At 32.8% G+C, this 22,692-nt stretch overlaps 1 protein-coding gene across 1 annotated transcript in view; it reads left to right on the top strand.

Annotated features, from left to right (window-relative positions):
* RTTN (rotatin) overlaps window positions 1–22,692 on the top strand; it is a 75,655-nt gene that overhangs the window by 14,615 nt on the left and 38,348 nt on the right. Inside the window, exons 11-29 of the mRNA XM_057378153.1 lie at window positions 604–774; window positions 2,068–2,280; window positions 3,511–3,623; window positions 4,712–4,838; window positions 5,826–5,951; window positions 7,999–8,115; window positions 9,905–10,044; window positions 10,249–10,420; window positions 11,352–11,451; window positions 12,381–12,469; window positions 14,602–14,719; window positions 14,972–15,068; window positions 15,827–15,895; window positions 16,212–16,400; window positions 17,090–17,329; window positions 17,982–18,126; window positions 18,923–19,077; window positions 20,293–20,512; window positions 22,126–22,254. Coding sequence (XP_057234136.1) covers window positions 604–774; window positions 2,068–2,280; window positions 3,511–3,623; window positions 4,712–4,838; window positions 5,826–5,951; window positions 7,999–8,115; window positions 9,905–10,044; window positions 10,249–10,420; window positions 11,352–11,451; window positions 12,381–12,469; window positions 14,602–14,719; window positions 14,972–15,068; window positions 15,827–15,895; window positions 16,212–16,400; window positions 17,090–17,329; window positions 17,982–18,126; window positions 18,923–19,077; window positions 20,293–20,512; window positions 22,126–22,254 — 2,730 coding nt within the window. The remainder of the gene's footprint in view (window positions 1–603; window positions 775–2,067; window positions 2,281–3,510; window positions 3,624–4,711; window positions 4,839–5,825; window positions 5,952–7,998; window positions 8,116–9,904; window positions 10,045–10,248; window positions 10,421–11,351; window positions 11,452–12,380; window positions 12,470–14,601; window positions 14,720–14,971; window positions 15,069–15,826; window positions 15,896–16,211; window positions 16,401–17,089; window positions 17,330–17,981; window positions 18,127–18,922; window positions 19,078–20,292; window positions 20,513–22,125; window positions 22,255–22,692) is intronic.

Below are 22,692 nucleotides of genomic sequence, written 5' to 3'. Positions count from 1 at the left end.
TTAGTAGGATAATGTTTGTTTCCAGGCTGCTAACAAACAGTCCTCTGCAAATAAGATGGATAATGGTATACAGTTATATTGATTTTTTTAAAAAATGGGAGAGGAATTAAAAAAGCTTTGCTCTTTCCTTAGAGAATCAATAGGGATAAAAAGCTCTTTGATGTTTTCTAAGTTTTTTGTGRATCAGTTAGGGAAGAGGTTTTTTTTTATTTTTTAAATTTTAAGGTAAAGCTTTATTAGCAGGTTCAAACCAGAACTTAATATTTCCTTATTCAAACTGAACTTCAAAATAGTTAAAATTTCAGAAGTTAAAGTGTAGTGAGCAGAAATTAAAGGAGGAGAGAGAGAAAAGAGGGAGAGGGGACAGGGTAACTAGTAATGGGTAGTTACTGAGTAAAGTATTCAGAACTAAAAGTGAAAGTAAACTGAGGTCTAGGACTAATGCATAGATGGCAAACACAATACTGTGTGTTTTGTACCATTTATGTAGTTTTAGATTAATTGGCATAGTTGTGTTAATGGTACTGTAGGTGCTGTAKAACTGTAAATGTACAATGCTGTTTCATTTTTTTTTAATTACTGTATTTCTGCTTTTGTTTTCAGAAAGACAAATTGCTTCTGATCTTGGGTTTGCTTGGAGAAACTRTATTATATCACAAAAGCAATATAAGTGCAGAACAGCCCAAGGTGATGCTGGTACATCACAGAATGGCATTTACTAGCATTTCACTCTTCACTGTTAGATTGCTGCAAGTACTTCTCCCTGTAGAAAAGGTATGTCATCACTAATAATAAGTGATTGTCTCTTGGTTCTGCATTTTAAGAGAGCAGAAAGAAATGCCTTCCTCAGGGATTAATACTGAGAAAATAGCCGCTTGGACAGAGAAATTAATCTGATTTTCATTGGATGATGTATGATCACAGATGGCAACTTCATCCATTCTTCAGTTACCAGTGTATTTTGTAGATTTCAAGTATTAAAAAACCACTTTTTAGACAATTTTTAAGTGAGTTTTTGAAATTCAGTGTTCTTTTCCCTCCTGTMGTGTTTTTACCTTATACCATGTATGGTTTGCAAAGCTCTGCTGCCCCCTGCTCATTTATAGTGTGTATGCAAGTAAGGCTAGAACTACATAATGTAAAATCATCACTCTTAATCTGATGGAATGTAGTAAGCAATTACATTTCATAAATTTGAGTGATTTTAATTGTTCTTTGCTTCCCGTTCTTTAAAAGAAATTCTGTTGTAGCTCTTGGGGTTGGGTATTTTTGGTTTTTTTKGGGGCAGAGGGGTTCTTTTATTTATTTCAGATGGGAAGATCTGATGAAGTTTTTGTGATGGAAAGTGTTAGATGTTTACAYCTGAATGGGTTTAAATTTTTTGGACCAGTTTTTAGTGAAATGTAGCTTTTCTTAGACATTATTCAATCAGAGTAGAAGATTGATTTTCAGTTACAGGATATTTGTCACAAATATTAAGTCTTGTACCTGAAAATAAGTGTAGACGTACTAATATAATTAATTTTTATATCTTTTGACGAATGTTTTTGTGTACCTAATAGAAAGTTGCAATTCTGTGTGTAACAGGAATTGGTACAAAGTTAATGTATTTGAAGTCAAAATTTTMGTTGAAGGAATGTACACTTGCAGTTAAAAATGAAAGAAAAAAACCCAAACCAACRTGAGAAACCCCAGTCCCTAGTTTGCATTATGACCATGTGGAATTGTAGATMGCTTTTTATTAAATGCAGAAATAATTGTGGTCTGTGTATTCTCTGCCATCTCGTGGTCAGACAGTAAATTGACTCCAGCCAGCTGTTTGTTTGCCTGGATCATACACAACTTTTGTGACTGGTTGCAAGTCTATTATTACAAGTGACATCTATTTAACTGTCACTTTTAATGAAGGAAAATTAATACTTCATTTASAACTCATTTAATGAAATGTGTTTCTCTAACTTTTAAGTAGCAGCAATAGTGATTGTACTTGTTAAGAACTGCAAATGCTATTGTTGGTTTTGCTGTATTTTCAGGCTGTTATTCTGACGGTTGTTTTCTTTTTCAAAGGCRAGTAAAGTTACACAAAAGAGTTTGCTGAACGCTTTATTCCTTCTCTCACTGGATGTGTCTTTTTCCTTGGAATATCCAAGCATTCATGAATCCATTGCAGCCTATCTGGAGCAGATGAGTACTGAGAACTACACTATTTATAAACAAGTTTCAGAAGCTGCATATTCAATTGAATGCACTTGTAGCTTTATGGCTGAAGTTCATAAGGAGGTGTGAAACTTTATTGTATAAAATATTTTCTGTAGACAAAGTTCTTTCCTCACTTCYTTTTCTCTGTGGTAAAAATTATAGTGTAGCATAACTGAGGAAGATCCCTAAGTATGAGTATTCTGTAGGATGCAGGGTGTAGTATATTTGTTTTCATTAATACTAGTCATGAATGTTTGTAAAAAAAATCATATCTGAAGTTAAAATGAAGAAATAAACAATTGGAGATTGGAAGTAGGCACAGAACCTTTTATGGGCAAAGAAGGAAGAAGTTTATTTATGGGCAAATACTCTATTTATATAAATATACATGTATATAAATATGTATCTTTATATGTAATACATATTAATGTATTTATATAATACCCTATTTATTTTGTATTTATTTAAATATATAGCGTGGGTGTATGTATGTTGTCCAGAAGTTAAATACATTRTTCAGAAAATTTTAAATCCTAAGTACTGTGGCAAATGCAGCTTTAATAAACAGCTACTTCTATAATGGCTGAGATTTGTGTTTCACTTTGTTATGAAGAGACAACTGCTTTATTATTTAAGAGATTCTAGCACCGTACTGAAATATTCTTCTCCATTATCCAAAGAGATAAGCAAGAATGCAAAGTACTTGTTCCATTGATACTAATATAAATAAATAAAATACAGCAATATAAATATAGTGCTGTTTTAAATCAGAGTTAATTTATCCTTTGTSTAGGCAGGTTCTGAACTTAACAGAAGCTATACTTTGCTCATAAAATGCTTTGTGAAGTTAACTCCATCAAAACTTCAGTTTACAATGAAGTTAACTCCATCAAATTGAAATGGCTTATGTTTAATGTATTTGCTAATCAAATATGATGAAGACACAAGTACTTAAATATAGTATATATTTTATTATGCCCTTCTGACATAAAATGCATATTGATTAAAAAGACAGTAATTTGAATAGAGTTATAGTGTTCATGCTGTGAAATGTTAGACATACATTATTCCAACTGACTTTAATAGAAGTTTATTTGGATTYGGCAGTTGAAGGGTTTTCCGCTCCCAGGAACAGGTTCTAAAGTTTTTTTTGGTGAAATGTATTGAATGATTTAATTACAAACTTCTCTGTGGAAGGCTGAACCAAAACCACTTAATATTCATTTAGGATAAATTCTGAAACATAATGCAATAACACTGGATACTTTAAACTTTACTAGTTTCATTCTTTCTCTTCATTTTACYTCACAGGGGGACAAGAATCTTTCTGAGCTAGTAGAACTGGCAGATCAGGCCTTGAGTAGTCTACCCTTCCACTTACACTTTCCCTTGCTTCAGGAATGCATTCACATATGCTCAAAAATGTGAGTACATTACTATTTAAAACTCTGCTTGAGATYATATAATCTTTTATTGTTAAATAAGGTTAAGGTTTCTCAAATAGAAGCTCAACTTGTTTATTCCCTGTGTGAGCAATTGTTTTCTTTTATCCATTGAACTGTKCCATTTTGTAGTGGATTTCTTCAAAACTGAAATTCAGTTGCTAAAACTTTAATGTTATATTCTGCACACAAGTTTTTATGATTTTGTATGTAAAGTGGTGATGTGGTTTATAAGGAAACAGTCTTGAACATTTTGACTTGTCTTTCAGAGTTCTTTTAAATTCTTTGTCCTGATTATATTTATATAACTTACTTTTTATTTTACTTTCAGAAATCCTAAAGGACTTACTTTATTGTAGATGCGTTATATTACAAAATAAAGATAAATTTGCCATGTCTCTAGTTAGAGAGTAAGTTACCTTAAGGTGTCTGGAAAAGCTTTTCCTTGAACAAAAAAAAATTAATTTTATAGTGATTGAGAACTTGACTTTGGGGATTTTTTTCAAAGGAGATGGCATTCAAGCGCTGTGTAGTAAGCGATTTTAAATAATGAAATGTCAAAGCATTTTTCAGTGTTCTAATTCTTTTAGAATGTATTATTATTGTTTGATTACTGTTTCAGACAACAGGAAATTCACTTCAATTTTTTAACTAACATCAGTTCACATTGTGATTGTGAGATGGACTTTTACCTCTATAACGAAAAAGAGAATAGGTTTTTTTAATAGTCATATATATGATCTGAGGTGTCTACTGAAGCTCAATAGAATTTCATATTTTCAGATGAAAATAAATGTTTGTCAGGTGCTTAATTTTGAAGAGAAWATATTGAAAAACTATGGTCTTTGATTACCTACATGTTTAAAAGAATAAATATTTACAAACACAGAGATTGRTAATATGATTTTGGCAAATATGTTGTGATCTCTGTACTGTTTTGTTTTGCAGAACGTATACCATTACAGGAAGTATTTTTCAGAGATTATCCTGAAATTTAACTAGAAAATCTTTGTAGATATCTTAAGGTAGTGTAAAATAAATTAGCTAAATTAATTATTTTTCATTTTTAGTTGGAAGTCTGCCGAGGTCAACTCACTGCTTCAGGCAGAGGGTCAGAAGTTGCTTCTCCATCTATTGTCTCATCCTTTGTTGAATATAAAAGCTGAAGCCTATCATTGCTGTTTGGAAGTGGTTAAGGTTTGAATTAATGCCTACTTAACACTCTTGGTGTTGCACTCAGTCATGCATTTTATATGATTTCATCATTAAAAGCATTTTTAATACAAATTTGATTTACCGTGTTAGGTGCTGAAGATAACTTAGGCCTGGGCTTGCAGTTTCCTGTTACATTCTTGGTATTAAATCTACTTGGTTAGACTAGACTTCAAGTACTGCACTTAAGAATGATATGTAAAGAACATGTAARTCCTTTTATGTACTCCTTCTGTTGTTTGCTGGTTTGTTTTCTTTGGGGGTTTTTCCCTATTTTTGGGGGTGGGAACAGTGGCGTGTGTGTCTTGGGTTTTTTAATAGGGATATTTTTTCATGGCCTTAGTTTTTTGTAATGATAAAGCCCAAGGGATAAAGAGCATGAGCTTCCTAAAAGTGTGGCTGTACTCTATGCTGGGACTGCTAGTGTCCTATTTAACAGGTCATTTTAGGTATTAAGTAATATTGGCTCACAAAATAAAAATAATTTTTGTATTTTGATATGTRCATGATTGAAATTTTTATTTTCTATAATGGACATAGTCTGTATTTGTAGCACAATTCAGTAATGTACAAATATGCTGGAGCTAGTCTCTCTGAAAGAAAAGTTATCACCACTGAATAATACTTGTCTGTTTTTGTGAGATTTTTACCAACCTATTTTAGTTTTTTCTTATTTTAGTGTAATGCCAAACAACATGCACAGGTTTTCTAATTTGTTTCTACAATTATTCAAAATATAACCAAAAAGATTTTCTGCTTCTTAGTCCTGTGTAGTAAAAGGAATTTTCAATCAGTGATCCAAACAGTTTGTGTTTCTTMCAGGGCTGTCATGTTTAGCTTTCAGAACTAGTCTTCCAAAGTGCATGGAGAAAGTCTTTTACAGCATGACAACTCCAGGCTGTCTATGAAACAAGATGTAGTAGTGGAGACTGTCTTGAATTTTTAAACTAACTGACTTTATTTTTGCTGAAGGACTGTTTAGGTATTCATAATGTTGCRAAGCCTGTGTCTTCAATCTGCCAGGGAGTACATTTTCTTCTACACCCTAAAGTGTTATATGAAATCTGTACATTCGGTCTTCAGGAAGATAAGAATGAGGTACTGTGTTTACTAGCTGCATTTTTGAGTTCATGTACATGTAGAGTTAAGTGTTGATATTCTCYGCAGTGGTCTAATGCTTACCTGAAGTTTTGACTAAATATGGTTTCTCAAGTACAGAAAAACTACACAAATAGTAAGGTTGTAGTAAATGGAAAGTTTTTTTTTTTTTTACAATGAATTCAGAGACAAGATAATACTATGTGCATAGGATGTTGTTAACTGTGATAAAGGCCARTGAAAAATGAAATAAGATGCCTTTACCTTTTTCCTGTAACACATTCATCCCTAGTAAAATGTGCTTATGTTGACAAAGTATGTGTGGTGCTTTACATTTATGGGAAACATGAACTTTTAAGTCTCAAGTCTTTGTAGAAGTATGGTAACATCTAAAATGGTTGAGAAACAAAAGGACACTTTAAATCTGCAGGTCTTTGGTAAATATTGTATTTCATCACACATTTGTTTTTAAATGTAGTTACCTGAGTATTATAGAAGTKTTTTATAATGTTATAGAATAGAACCAAATTTCCATTGGATTCATTTATATGCATGACTKCTTAACATATGTCCACAATTTCCTAGCCTACAGAGGAGTTGTGAGAGCAGGATAAAGTTACTTATGTTCTTAACAACTCCTTTATTGGTGATCTGTAACATCCATACAGTCAGAAAGATCATTGACTAACAAATTATTTATATATTTTTTGCTTCTCTTCTGGAATGAGATTTTTTTTTAATTCAGTACTATTCACAGTTCCATTTAGAAGTGATTGTTTTAGATATAGGCATTTTAAAGAGAGAAGTAAAATATCTTTGAGAATGGTCTATATGTTTATGCTTTGTATGTAATTTATCTTTTGCAAGGAAAGCATTTATTTTGGCTACTCCATTGGCTATGTTATAAAAAGAAAGACTGACAGTTTTCTCTATTAATGGTTGGTCAAGCAAAAGAAATAGATTTCAATTGGCACTGAATTAAAAACATCAGAGATAGGGCAATTTTACCAATTTGTCACATTCTGTTCTCTACCTTATGCATTTTTATTATACTTCTAACAAAATAAATAATGAACATCATATCCAAGTATTTTAAAATTTATTTTACTCCTTGCCTGTATAACTGCTGCTTAAGTTTTCATAAAACATCAGTTTAATCTTTCCCACATGTGACAATGAGAAAAAAATTGAGAAGAACCTTGTATTTCAAGGTTAGGCTTGATATTTGCCATATGATTTTATAAAGCGAGTCTTTCTCTTAAGATAGATTAGAGTGATATTATTAAAGGTTGTCCTTGTTGCCTGGAGTGAGAGGATTTTTAGCTCCGGCATAAAATGCAAGGTTTTAGCTGCTAAAGGTAGGTGTTTTTACACTATGTAACGAAGACTTAATTCTGATAAGCTGGGCTTTTTCSTCTGTTCCCATTGCAGTAATAATTTTAGCTTGTAAATATTTTTAATATTGCATATTATTTAGATTATATACTGGGTACATGAATGCAGTTTAACTGCTGTATCATATAGCTATTTTGGTTTTGATAGAGAGCTTCAGRTGAGTTATTATACAGTTTGAAATATTTGGTGGCCTTCTTAGTTTGACTGCCTCAGGAAAGTGATATGGCCATGTAACAGGCTTTGAGTTTTGTCTGCCTGTATCTTCAGAAGGAAATCATAGACTGGGAATAAAATGCCCCAGAAAGGCAAGGTCAGGAAAGAAAAGAAACAGAATTTCTTCTACCTGCAGGATACAGGGACCAATAGAAGTTTCAGTAATGATTTATTTCAGAAAAGACAAGCCAGAGTTCAAAGGGGGAAACAATTGAGTTCTATTTAGGCAGATCTATTTGTGTGTTTTCTCTTGGAGGCTTTTCTAACAACTTAATATTTAGTGTAACTGACCATTTAAAAGTAGCATTCTGTAGTAATAATATTTTGTCTTTGAGACGTTTTTGTGTAGCAATTCCAGTTACAGCATTGACAAACTGACCTAGACACATCAGTGGTTGCATTAGTGGTTTGATTTTTTTTTTTTTTTTTGGTTGAGCAGGTGAATGCTGCATCCAAGGCCATTCTGATACATCTGTTGCAGGGACGGTTAATGATGGAAATACTGACTTGGAACAAGTTTATTGAGGCCCTACGTCCTGTCATTCCTGTTTTGCAGGTACTTCTAAGTGCTTTAATCTGAATTTGATGTTCAAAACCRTGTATATCATGTTAAAGAACAGATAGAAACAGTGGGTGGAAAATAGATTAACAGTAGCATGCCTACAGACTTGTTTTGTCAGATATCAAATGGAGAAATGTTTTATAGGTGTTCTAATCTCAGTAGAAGTTAGAGAAAAATTAGAATTTGTAGACAAATTTTAGCCTGGTKTTACTTGAATATAAAATGTGAAATGTTGCAGTACAGATGTGTCAGTACTGACCGGGTCTGAAATGGTTTGAAGAAATGAGTGGATAATACAAGTACAGATTAAAGCATTCATGCTTTTTAAAATTAGTAAAGAATAACTAGAATGTCCCCTATGTCTTAAATTTGAAAGCTGTAGCTCATCTGTGATAATATTTTTCTGATCGAATGCACATTTAAAATACAGTAATCAGGGTAAGCTATATTTTTAGTATATTTAGCTATTTGGTTTTTGGTGCGTTTGTTTCCAATATTGTAGAAGTATCCCTTAGGTCTTAGTCTTCATATTTCTAACAATGTGCAAATTTAATTCTCATTTTTTTTTACTCTCAGCTTGATCTGAAGGGAACTTCTGTCTTTCTCAGTCAGATTTTCAGCCTAATTGTGCCGAGTTGCTTGCTGGTTTTTCACTACTACTTGAAATTTCCTTTCTGTGGTCTGTCTGTAGACCATTACTGTAGATATTTTGCTGCATTTTTCTGGTGTCTGGTTTTTTTGCCTGATTTCTCTCTTAGCTAAAAAAGTGTACATTTTGTCTTTATTTTCTCAAAAAATGTCACACTTGATAATTATACCAACTTACTTGTTTCCCTGCTATGTGTTCATTAATTGCCTTCACCTCAGTATTGCCATAAGTTGAAAAAGCAGCTTATATAAGTTAACTTTGTGTGCAAGCTCCACAAAAATCAAAGCAAAACCAGGGAGAAACTGCAAATAAGATGGTTCATGAAATAGATGGCTCAGACAGAAAAATATGCGAGGAAATACACTGAGAACTTGAAAGTGGTGGGAGAAGAGTTATTTCAGAGCTTTCCCAAGCAGTAATTATAGCTTATTTTTGTGTTATCTGTATATATATCTTACATATGATTGACATCCAAGATTAAATAGGTGATGATTTAATATAAGCTGTAGGCTAAATATGTGAGAAATTTTTTGTGAGTGGAATTTACTTCTGTTCTGTAGCTTACAGTGGCTTTGCACAATAGAAATCTAAGTAGAGCATACCAGAGGTCTGTGTTTACCCAATGCATATAAAATACATTGTGTTTTGCTCTGCTTTTAAAATGTTTGCAGTATCATTACTTGTCATAACTGAGTCTTTTTTGTCTGTTTGTGTGCGAAAATGCTTTGATGAAGGTATAAAAAGAGGTAGAATTTAATGTTTTTAAATAATTTTCTTGTCGGGACTAAATTTTATTTATTGAAATGGAAACTGGCCTTACAGAGCAGCATCATATTAGCAGATTGAAGGGTGAGGTGAAGCTTTGTGTCAAAGTACCTCTGGGTCATGTAAAGAGAGCTTTATTTTTGTTTGTATATAGGATCATTTATTAATTTTTAAAATTWTTTTCACAGAGAAGTATTAATCTGCAGAATTTRAATTTTTCCTTAAACTTTACTGTGTTTTAAATTTTTCTTATGTTACTCCTTCCCCACCCTCCCTTAGCCCTTAGAAAGGGAATTACCTTATCTAATTTGCTAAGTTAGTAAGTGGATTTTTATAATKTTGGAAATTCTTGTTTATTGTTTGTCTTAGGGTTATGCTGACACGAAAGATACTTTAGGTAAATGCGTTCTCTCTTTGAGTGAAACAACCTCTGACAAAGGAGAGGGCATTCTCCCGGGAACTCCCAGACTACAGGCTGCTCTGCGCCTTCTCTTCTCWAAAAAGCAGCTGTAAGTAATGCTCTGTAGCATTTCAGCATATCTCCTAATKYTGATGACAGTAAWGTCTTCTCAATATTATGTTTGTTGATTTGATAATCAATGCTGAGTTAGGTACTTCCGCCTCTATTAACTCTATAATTAATTTCTAACTATACAGCTGAAATCTTCCACTATGAGACTTTTTGTATTTATTTTAAGTATTTGTTCATTTAGGGTTCGTTCTGTTGCAACAAAACATTTAGCATTCTATCTTCTGAATGAAGAAGGGGCAAACCTGAAACGCCCACATTTGGATGGTAATGTGCTTTCCAGCATTTCAAACTTATTTATTATAGAAGGAGCTATGGAGCTAAAATTGGATGCTAAAATGAAGTCAATAATTAAGGTGAGTAAATTCTGTGTAAATTTTGTGTGATTGATCATCTCTTCTACCAGCYTAGTCTCTGAAGTTACCACTTTCAGAAGGTTGTAATATTTCATACAAATTGCCTTGCTTCATAAAAAGAAATCTGTGGATGTATTCTTTCTGTGTGAGTTGAAACAGTAGTTTTTGTGCTACCATTTGCAGCACTAAGGAAAAATCCTTCCTTTTTTTTTTTTCCTTCTCTGTAGAAAAGACTTGAGTGCAGAGAGCACAGACCTGCTCTGTTTGTGACAATTTCATTCTGCATGGATAGAATTTGATTTTTTTCTCATATTGTTGTTCCYCACAAAATCAATTTTACTGAAACAGGCACAAGTAATTTTTAATGTGAAATATTTTAAAAGAGATTGCAAACTTTTATATCTATTTTTGCTTAATATTGCTGCTATTGCAAAGTGTAAAACAAATCACAAGGGCATGACTCACAGGAAAATGTCTTCTTTTTTTTTCTTTTTCCTTCATCTCCCCTCCATTCTTCTTTCTTCCTTCCTCTCAATACTTTCAGATTAACAATATGATAAGCAGCTACTAGGATGCTTCACCCTATTGCCGTTAAAAAGTCAGCCCCTTTACAGACTTAAAAGCATGTTCTGGATTTCTGTGTAATGGTAAAGTTTCTGTAGTCCTACATAAATAAGGCATTATTTCTTAGAAGAATGTAGCTGTGGTGCACTAGACACTATTTGGTTTTTTCCACTGGCATTATTAGAGATTTGTTGCAAAAAGATTGTAACCTAATCCATCCCTATTATGTGTGTGTGGSAGCTAATCAAATACATTCTAATAAGGAAGTAAGATACTTTTGTTTTCTACCTCCTATTAGGAAATTTGACTGGTTACCTTGTTTCATGATAGTGTACTGGAAGCAATTCTAATAATGTTTTACTTTTAGGCAGAAATTGTTGAAAAGCTGTATGATATCTTGACTTCTGATACTGTTGACCTAGTTTTACGGAAGTCTGCAGCTGAGCAGCTGGTTGTCATTTTAGAAGGTAAAATTCTTCAGAAAATCTGTATTCATGTGCTGGTTACTCATGAGCTCGAAGTTTTGCTAGGTTGTCTGTATGCTTGTGCTAAAGGTGCTCTTTATAATTTTTATTTTATGGATTTTGCTTAAAAGGAGAAACGAATTATGAGGCAAGTAAGCAATCTTACGTAGAGCATTATTTCACTTGGTGTATTTCACTGACTGTAGAGTTTTAAACCTTAATGTTTTTACTCTGTATATTCAAACTGATTCAATGATGTTTTCTTCAARGAATTTAAATTCTAGTGGTAGAGCATAAGTTCTTCACCATGGGAAGGTGGAATCTTAGATAATAAAAACTTTGCAAGAAAAGTTATCAAAAAATGAGGAAGTGCATCTACTTTGTTTCATTAATTATGGCTGCAAAAGTATTCAGATGTTTCAAAATTGAAACAAAGCATAGGATGAAATTGTGAAGGAAAAAACACAGCTTTATAAGGACAAATTTCGTATGAAGGATTAGTTATTTAGTTATTGAGAAACAAACAAACCAATCCAACCAATTCAAATTAAATACTTTTTTGTTGTTGTCATTGAAGATTCTTAAACCCGATACTTAGAGAGGTGGTATCAGATGGGAAGTGCTCTCATGGTGATTGAATAAATACMATTTTCAACTCCATATTAAACTAAAGTCTATTAAAACATCACAAATGAAATCCTCATTTGACTAAAATTGAGTTGCCCTGGATTTACTGTGATTCTTGGACAAAATTTTTATGGGAACTTATATAAGATATTTAAGAATCTAGTGTTCAAGAGGCTAGTGTTGTCAGATAAAAATACTGTGAGGATGCCTGCTTTGAGGAAGAGTTTGTGATCTTACAAGAAGAATGTTTAATATTAAATTTGTGCAGAACCAGTCATTCTAATTATCTTTTGCTTTTTCTACAGATACCAAAATGCATGACATTGTGAAAAAGTTGGGTGTGGTAGAAAAGATACTGGCTTACCTTAATGAGTGTGTACATGTGGATGGCAAGGTAAAAGTATTATTACAGGTTCTTCTACAAGCATTGCACAGCACAAGAATAGTAGATTGTTCATCTTTCTGCACTCACAACACTAGTCTTTGTGCATTAATGCTGCACTGAATACAAATGTTTAATAACAATTATAATTGCAATAAGTATTTTGTTCTGATTTTGATAATGGCAAGATTCTCTTAATGAGAGAAGATTAGTTTCTGAAGTTATGAGAGGAGTTAGCCAGAGACTGTGTATGGTGTGGTTCTGGAATGTACCAGAACTTCCTGACAGCTTTCTTGGTAGAGCTCCAAAAAAAATTTAATGACCTTAAAAAAAAAAGTGTTGTGTGTAATAGTCTCTAAACTTCAATTCTGAAGGAAATTATAATTAAAAATGATATGTAATTATATGACATATTATTGTAAATGTGTCAGATTGAAATTCAGGTATAAATAATTTTCTCACCAATAGAAGATCACCAGAGGGAGTTTTTTGTTGTTGGTGATGGAGCTTTCAGTTTTTGTAATATGGCTAATCTGATGCTTTATTTTTTCTGGAATTCATTCTTTGAAATAATTTCAAATATATTTGGGCTATAAGGTGCTCAACAGAACTTCAGCACATAAAGTTTTTTGGCTTTCTTGCATAGTACTGTTACCACATTCCAGCAGTCCAAACCTTGAATTATTTTAAGAAAGCCTGAGAATTTTTATGTAGTAATGACTTCTTTCCCAAAAATATACAAGAGGAAAGAACTGCTTGATAGTTAATGGATTTCCTTTTTTTGGTCAAACTAATATAAATTGCCTTCTTTTTCAGTAATGGTCATTTTTTCCTCAGATGATCAGTATCTAAGATTATTTTATCTCTGTAGCATTAACRAATGTCTTGTCTAGTTTATGATACATTGTATAGAAGTACTTTAGTAAACTGCTCAAATGTAGTTGAAGAAATTGAAATATTGGGTTCCTTAGATTTTTACTGTGGGGTTTTTTWAAATGTCAGTTTTTTAGTATCTTATCTTCCTTGGAGAGAGAAAGCAATGTAACTGTTAGTTTGGTATGGGTAGTGAGTAAATATTGCTCAAGAATACAGAAGGAYGGGCATGGGAAATACGTTGCCCTAAGCAGATCCTTCATAGTCAAGTAAGAGTCTAGTATGAACTTTAAAATAATATTTTTAGCCATTTATAAAGTTTAATTTAATCCAGAAAGGGCTCAGGCAACAATGCTCTACTGCCTGTGATATTAGGACACTATCCTAAGGGAATGTAGTCCAGAWTCTTGTTTCTTCCCTTAAATGATTTTTTTTTTCATTTCATTGAAATCAATAGCACAGAAAATCAAACAAAAATATTACACGTTGTTAGAAAAGTACCAAGAAAAGAAAATAAAAGAAGTAGTAGAAATAAAAAGCAGCATCTAAATGAGGCTTTATATATAGCTGTGCAAAAGATTCTTTCCATACTAAATAAGTAGGACTTTTGTTCATTCGGTATTAAAGTAAAATGTATTTGTTGATGCTGTTTACAAAACAAATTTTAAAAGGAAAAATTCATAGGCAGATAATGATACTGTGAAAAAAATACTCTCATTCTTAGGAGCTGTGACTTTGGGGGATTTTTTTGTCCATTCACTGATAATTTAACTTTTAGCAAACTGCTTTCCATTCTCATGATCTGACAGGCTGGTACCCAGAAAATAAATGTGATATAATAAACTGTTTGCATTTAAAAGAAAATGAATACATGTAGATGGTTTTAAATACCTGGTGGTTTTTTAAGTCCTTCGTCTCACAAACATCCTTCTTAAGAATACATAATTTGAAAGCAAATGTTAAAATTGTGTTATGAAACCAGAAAACAATAAAATGACTATCAATTAATAATAAAATGAACCTAAAAGTAAATAAATATTTTTAAATGAATATGCAGTTTTTATCTGGTTGAAATGTAMTTGTCTAAATACATATTTTTAAATGACTATGCAGTTGTCATCTGGTTGAAATGTACTTGTCTGAGAAAGTTCTAGGTTTCTGTTTTATAAATGATGGAATATATTGCTTAATAGTATGACCATTTGTGTTAAATGCATAATAGATTGTACCGATAATTATCTTCTATTTATTTATTTTCTCTGTTCTTACAGCTTATGGAATCCCTAGTGTTACCATGTGTAACACTCTTACGTAAAATTTTGTGTGCTGACCCAGTTGTTCGTCTGTCCCTGGCACAGCAACCTTCTTTATTGCTTTTACTACTCAGAGGTAAAGATTGTATTTTCACTGTAATACCTGGTTGCATGTTTAACTAAAAGCCTCCTTAAGAACTCTGGATCACTTGAGATTCTGATATTTAAAAGATAAATCACGTGTGTCAGTTTTACCCATGTTGTGACATGTGTTGAAGATGTTAGCCGAAAACTGTGGAAAGCAGTTGCTTTTAATTAGTGTTCTTCTATGTATTGTTAGATGTCAATGTTTTTCTGACACATTATTAAATATCTTTATTTTATTCAGTTTCCCTGATACTCCAAAGTGATTGTGCTGTTTTGACTGAAACTACAGTATTGCTTTGCCTTCTGCTGTTTGATGAAGTAGCAAGAATAGAAACATGGTATGAATATCCACTTATTTAATAGCATATTCTCTAGACAAATTTTAGGGTTTTAATACGAATAAATTTTTTTATATCTCCAGACAAGTGATGCCCCAAGCTTTTATAGATCCAAAATCGCATATTTATAATCCAAATTGTGTCAATATTTGGTTTACATGCTCTATAAGCCTAAATGGCATATTTTTGCACTATGAATACCTCAGTGTTAATTTTAAGTTTGTTTTTCAAAAAACCCTGATTGATCTGTARTCCATCTTTTCCATAAATAGAAATTACACAAATCAAATAGCTATCTGTAGACATTTTTTTTAACTTAATTAGAATTCTCCTATTTACTTGGGCTTTTAAGTGTAGCAGTCGTCTTTAAACCAACAGATTTCAGCTTATGATATTTTATTATTTTTGTGTGCATGAAAACAATGTTCTTTTTTAAATCACATACATGGAATGTACTGAAAAGACTTATAATGTATATTTTTTCTCCAATGGCAAAAAGGAAGCAAGTATGTGGGGCTTTTAATGTACACTATATCCGCAATAAGTACTCCATATGTGTGTGATTTAAGAACGATCTTAATGTTGCATAATCATGAAGAAACGTTATTAATACAAATTATTCATCAATGGGTTGCTAAAGAGCTAGATAAAGGGAAAAATACAGCTATATCCAAATAATAGGGAAATAATATGTGTAGCATTAGGAGGAAATTAAATCTTAAAATAGAGCATAATATCTATGACTTAATCTCTTGCAGGGCTGATGGCATAGTCAGTAATAATACTGATCTACCTGCGTTCAGTTTGCCAGTTGCTGTGGTTAGAAGGTACGTGTGGGTGGTGGGTRGTTGATTGGCTCATTGGTTTTGTTTGTTTTATGGTTAACTGCTGATTTCCACTTGCTGTCCTTCCTGAAGTATGGAAGCAGCAGAATGAAGGGAAACATTGGATTTAACATCAAATCAGCATTTTCATCATGATGAAATCAGAATTTTTTAACATGTATTTTTTTCTCCAAGTCTTTGTTCTGTTAATGAGTTTCAAAACCTTTATTTGCGAACTTAAAAGCTGGTTGTAATAGAGTTACAAAAAACTCTCGCCAACCACTTTCAAACATTGTTATTGTTATTTGTGTATTTTTAGGTATCATCTCCCAGTCAGGATCACGGCTCATCATGCAGTTAGCCCTAATACTGTTGTGGTGCCATTGTCTTCTGAGTGCTTGGCTATGAAACCTGTCTCAGATATGCTTAAAATGGCTTGGAATCTGTCATGGTGCCATGGGATTGAAAACCTGTTGCAGCTGATAAATTATGAGAAGGAAGCAGAAACGTGAGCCATTTTATCCTTCATTTTAAATCCTAATATATCTCAAATTTCTGTTCCATCAAGTTTAAATAGGTTTTTAACTTCAAACAGCAGTTCAAGCTGTTACTTGTTTGTGAATGCTGTCCTTTTAAATGTAAAGGATCRCATCCCGAGGGGATAAACCTATGTTGTCACAGCTAATGTTTTACCTAAATTGCATTTATGMGTGAAGTCTAGAGCTTGATCTAACTTTTATTGATGGTCAGGCTGATTTCAAACAATTCTAAATGGGCTCTGTGGCTGTTTTTCTTTATAGTCACTATGGTTTCTTAGGGAGCTGACTCTTTTTTCCTAATATGTAGATACCAACTATAAAGTTGCATGACTTTTTCTTTCTTTCCTTAGASGTTTAAATTTCAAATAAATATTCTTTTTAATGGTAACATAAAGACTTAGTATTTAGGTACCTTTTTTCCAAAGAACTCAAAACATCTCATAATTTACATATATTGGTGTTGGTTTTGCTTTTGTTCTAGTTTTTGTTTAGTTTGGTTTTTTTGAAGGGTAAATGAAGAAAAAATTGCCTAATAAAAATAAAGTTTTAAGGTGATTTCTGTTTTATCTTTTAATTAAGCAGGAAAGGGAAGAAAACATTCTGTGAAAAAAATTATAAAGATACTGACTGTTAATAACTTTTCTCTATGCTTTTTCAGATTTTTAGATTCTCTAAAACTTTCTTCCGAAGACATTCTTATATTGAAAATAACTCACAYGAACTACGGCCTGCAGGATTGTCTTAGTTCGATCATTCAGGCAGTGTCCCACAGGGATGCTAGGACTGCTCTCACTAGGCTTAGCTTCTATGTTCTGAATAACAGACTTGCATTAAAATGCRGTCCTGAGCCTTGTGGAACCACTTTGAAAAGCTTTGTTTGGCAGAAAGCAATGAACAGGTAAGCATATTGACTACAAGAATCAATTAAAGAATGCTATATTGAAATAGTAACATTTCTACCTTTCCTATTTTAAATTTAGGGAATTGCTTGTCCATGCATCTCTGATTCTGATTTATTATTTATCTATTTATACATATATTTATCTATCTGGATAGATAGATAGAGGTATATATCAAAATATATTTATGTCTCTGTCTATATATGTATCTGGGCTTACTGGAGCCTTAGGCAATTCAACAAGGGGAGGTGCAGAGTCCTACACCTGGGGAGGAACMASCCCATGCCTCTGTWTATGTTTGGGTTCTCCAAGCTKGAAAGCAACTTTGCAGAAAAGGACCTGGGGGTCCTGGTGGACACTAAGCTGAAAATGAACCATCAGTTTGTCCTTGCAGTAAAGAAGGCAAATGCTGTCCTGGGCTGCTTTAGGAGGAGTGTTGGCAGCAGGTTGAGGCAGGTGATCCTTTCTCTCTGTTCAGCACTGGTGAGGCCACCAGTTAATACAGTGCCATATTTGGTACACGTGAATATGTGTAATGCATATGTACTCCATATAATCTAAAATTTGCAGGTGACTCCAGTCCTGCTAGCCTGATATTTTAAACTCTTTGAAAGTACTAGAAGTATGAAAGTATTTTTATTTGTATTGCAGGTTTCTACAAGTGCTTCCAGCTTCTGTGGAGGATGAAAAGCTTTTAGTAGATGTCTTAAGATTTTTAAACAAATTGCTTAGAGAGCAGAAACCAAATCTGGAGTCAGACCATATAAACTGGATCTTGRAATCATTGCTTAAAAATGTAAGAATGGAGTTATTGTATATACCTAAAAGATTTGACCATGTAACTGTACTTGGATACACGTGCATACCTGTRGAGCTGCGTGTGAGTGTGCTTAGCTACACAGCTACAAATGTATTATCTGTGTGACATGCAGGATCATCCATTGCCTTGCAAAGGGTGTCCTCTATTAAATACAGTCTGCGTGAACTTCCATTTTCTCATTTGCAAACACAGYCTAAGCATTTATGGAAAAATGCTAGTAGACTTAATTTCAATTCTTTTAGACTGCAGGTACTTTGATTTATATTGCTGCCTGGGATGCCTATAAATTTTTTTAAGTATGGCCCATTCAGTACATAAATATAAAACCTTAAAGCCATTTGATATGAAGTCTTTCAAGCAGCTGAGACATGCAAAATACAACCTGAACTGATTTTGTTACTATGTGTTTTTTTGTAATTTATTTTTATTTATTTAATTATATTAATCAGGCATAATTATATTATGCAGGCTATTGCTCCATTACTTCGAGTTTTTCATGCTTCAAAATACACTGTCTACTTAATGCCATGGTATTTAAAGACCTTAACAGTAGATTATTTTATGGCATTTAGTAGATTCAAGATTCAAGTTATTGATAATTATAGGAATTTTTCACTGTGTGTTTTGCAGTTACTTCTCAGTAATCATGGAATTTCTGATTTATAGTRTGTGTGATTTGCAAGTTTTCAACAGACAAATGGCTTTAATGAGGGTTTTAAAATARGATTTGAACAATGCATTATGTGACTGTATTTTTATTCTTTTCTTTTAGCAGCCAAAATCCCTTTTGGGCCTCCTGGTGCGCCCAGAATCCCAAGTGCAGGATGAAATAGATGAAACACAGGCTGTTGTCAGGCAACGACTGGATAAAGAACTCRTTCGTCTTTTTAACATGTTGTTGGTTTGTTCCATGTCAGTGACTGACAGGTACAGTGCAAAGGGTCCTGCCTCTGTGATTCTGACCAGGGATAATAACACCTATTGCTGCTGAATTTTGGGCAGAATTTGAATAACATTACATCATGACTCAATTGTTCTGAACTTTAAAAATTGAGTATTCAGTTCTTGAAAATCAACATTAGATATTTCTTTTCATAGTAAAATAACCAGGAAACTTGAAAGAGAATGTGCTAGTGGTCACTCAGCAAAAGAAGATGGGCTATTTCATTTTCAATGCTGCAAATTCGCATGAGCGAATGCTAACTTCATTGATATTGTAGCATGTATTTATAACAAAGTAAAACRTTGAAATAATTGAAATATCAGGAAATGTTTATTCTCATTTAACTCCTTTTTGACTTGTTTAGGACAGCTGCTTTTAGCATGAAGKTCCAACCTTTTTCTGTCAATTGAGCAAACACAGAAATTAATTTACAWTATTTTTTCTCATAAAACCTTTCCCACACTGAATCTCTCTATCCAAATATATTCTAAGAGCTACTAAAATTGCAATTTAAAATAATATTTGATAACTTAATGCTACAATATAATTGTTTGTGAAAATACTTTCAAAATGTTACCTTCTTCATTATTCCCACTTGGTTATTTTCTAAAAACTTTTACAGTGGGAAAGGGGACATACTATAGAAATCCCTGCTAGTTGTGTATCTGACACTCCTATATTTTCTATCTACTTAATTTTAGATTCATTGTGTTTTGCAGGAAATATTTTTAAGCTTGTCTCTTGAACCAGAACAAACACGAGTGTAACAGGCCATGCATTTAAGAGTTGGACTTGATAGTCCTTATTGGTCCCTTCCAACCCAGAACATTCTTGATCCTGTGTGATTCTGGAAATACTGAGCTTTGCAGGGCTGCTCATTGTGCCATCCATTGTCCTCAATCTCTTCATATTTATTTTAACATGCTCCTTRATGCTGAGTTATATCTCATTTGTCTTATTTTTAGTTAAGCAACTTTGTGGTAATCAAATTCAATATTACGTTTTCAGAACCCGGGTAAGGCTAGAAATGTCAAATTTGATTTCATGTTGCTCTCTGCATAATGCAGTATTAAGTAATTGAGATGCTGASTCTCACAAACTAACAGTAAGAAGAAAGAGGCATTGGCCTTTTGCAAAATGATTCTTTGTAACAGCCTCATATTGAGGTTCATCTTTTTTRTTTTCTACAATTAAACCAGAGAGGGCTTGGAACTTGCTGGATCTTTTAGAACAGAGCTGGCTCTGAAGCTGCTTCAATGCTTAAGGCTAACAGATGCACCACATTTTTATGGACTTCCTTCTCTGGAGAGAACATTACAAGGAATGGTTCATGTTACTGCACTTCCAGGTTGGAGTACCTATTCTGCTGCAGCTGAACCTGTCAGTATTTGTAAGAAATATTTAACAAGTCTTCTTGAGGTGAGTAGCTTGTGTTCTTACTTAGCTTTTGGKTTGAATGTTGTAAAGAACTGTGTAGCTAATGACACTGTACTTTTAACAAAGTACTCTTAGTGAATTTCATCATTATCAATATATRTGGGAAAGATGCTTTTTCCTTCTAAGTAAATAGGAAAAGTATGGAGAGCTAGATTGAATGATGTGTATCTCTAGTTGTGAAGATTGATTGCATTGCATGTGCTTTCATCACTGATTTAAGAGGTAATACAAAGTGAGTGGAGTTTTAAGCAAGATGAAAAATACGTGTGATGTTTTTAACAACTAAAATTCTAAGAGGAAAAATCCAAGATAGCTTCCCACAGGCAAAATCCATTTATGAAAGATGGTCTTGGGGAACAGTAGCTTGTTTTTACAGAGAAAGCAGAAAAGAGGTAATTCAAGATGCTGCAGTTGCTGGGAAGACAAAATTTCATTTTTGTTTTCAGTCTTCTTACTTGTTTGCCAGGTCCATGGACACAGTAGAGAACTAGCTTTTGCTCCTAAATTTGGATATTTTGAAAACTCCAGTCTTAAAACTGTAGGATAAGCACAGTTCTGACTTTCTGTTTAACACATATTCTGTAATGTACATTTAAAACTTTTTTTTTTTGTTTCAAATACCAATACATCTAATGAAAAAAAAAATACAKTGTTTTAGAGGTAAATCCTAATTTCCCAAGATTTCTTGAGTAGAAAGAAATAAATGTTTTAGACCTGTTTGATTAGATGAGCTCTGTGACTTGAAGTCTAAATTAAAAATGGCGCCAAGGTTATAGATGTTGTCAYGCAAAAGAAATATTATTACTGGAAAAAATAATAATAAATATTATGGCATGAAATCAATCTGTGATGCATAAGCTCTCTTTCAGAAGAATTATGCAGTTTTACTTGGCTTAARTGTGAAAGCAAATGCAGGGTTTTTTGGAGTGGAATGGAGAAAGTGGGTTTAAAAACAATTCTATAGACTGGGACACTGAAAGAAAGAACAACAGTAAAATTGCAGAGGTTTAGATCACCATGTTTTGTGGAGAAAAGTAAATCCCTAWGTGTAACTTCTAAGATTATGTTGAAAGCAGCATGCCTTTTATTTCAATATGTATTGTTAGATATTTGGTCACACAGTGTATTTTATGTTATGATCCAGTGACCTTTATTTCTATTTACTAGTGTTTGATACAGCAAGCTGATGAATTTATTTAAATCACAACAAAGTATATAAATGACCCTTTTCCTTGAACACAGAATTTTGAAAATAAATTTTATTTTTCATTCCAGACAYAGCAAAGGAAACCCTGGGCACAATAAATGAACTTTTGGGTCCATGAATAAAACTTTCAGTTTTCTATTCAACTTAGAGCTTACTATTAAGCTTGACTGTATTTTTTATTTGAATAAAAACAGAAAAACCACAGATGTTCAGAAGTTTAACTGTGTAGAAAACCAYCACATGACCAAATGACTCAGAAATAAGGAAATTCTTATAATTCAGCTAGAAATTTATCTTTTTTTTATAAGTTTAAAAAGTGAGGCAGTTTGTACTCTGGTTGTGTATTGTTTACAGTAAAGCTGTCTTGAATTTGTTCCCCCACTCTTAGGTCATCTCCTCATTTTATGTTGAATGGGGGGGAAATGCCATGTCCTTCATGGGAAAAGGTGTCACAAAAAGCACAGTCCTTTGCTTGCTTCATTTATCTCATGAAATGATGACTCAAGCCAAAGATATGGTGAGTGCATTACAGTTGTCATTGGTGAGGACTATGCACAGAGRAATTTTAACTGCTGATGTTCAATGATAATTTTCTGTTATGGTTTATGAATGGTATTCTCCAATTCAATACTCCTGCTAAAACCACACCACTGCTTACTCTTCCTTCCCCTCCAATTGGAAGCACAAAAGGGAAAAAAACCACATTGATCTCATTTGGTCAATAATCTTAGATAAATGAACAGGATAGAGTATAGTATTCAAAAAACCTGAAGAATCTAGCTATGCTGAAATTGTTTTGTAAATAATTTTGTGGCTTTTGAAAGGCCTTGTTTCAGAATAAGTATAATTTTCTTTTTATAAAAAAATAAGAATCAGRATTTTATGTAGGATGAATAAATTTAAGGATTTATAACATTGTTATTTCTTCAGCCTCACAGATAACCAGCTTTCTAAC

Source organism: Malurus melanocephalus, unplaced genomic scaffold (assembly GCF_030028575.1).
Source record: "Malurus melanocephalus ecotype Western Australia unplaced genomic scaffold, MMel_1.1 scaffold_342, whole genome shotgun sequence".
Lineage (NCBI taxonomy): Eukaryota > Metazoa > Chordata > Aves > Passeriformes > Maluridae > Malurus > Malurus melanocephalus.
Note: the sequence above shows the minus strand (reverse complement) of the source record. Positions and strands in the feature narration are given on the sequence as shown.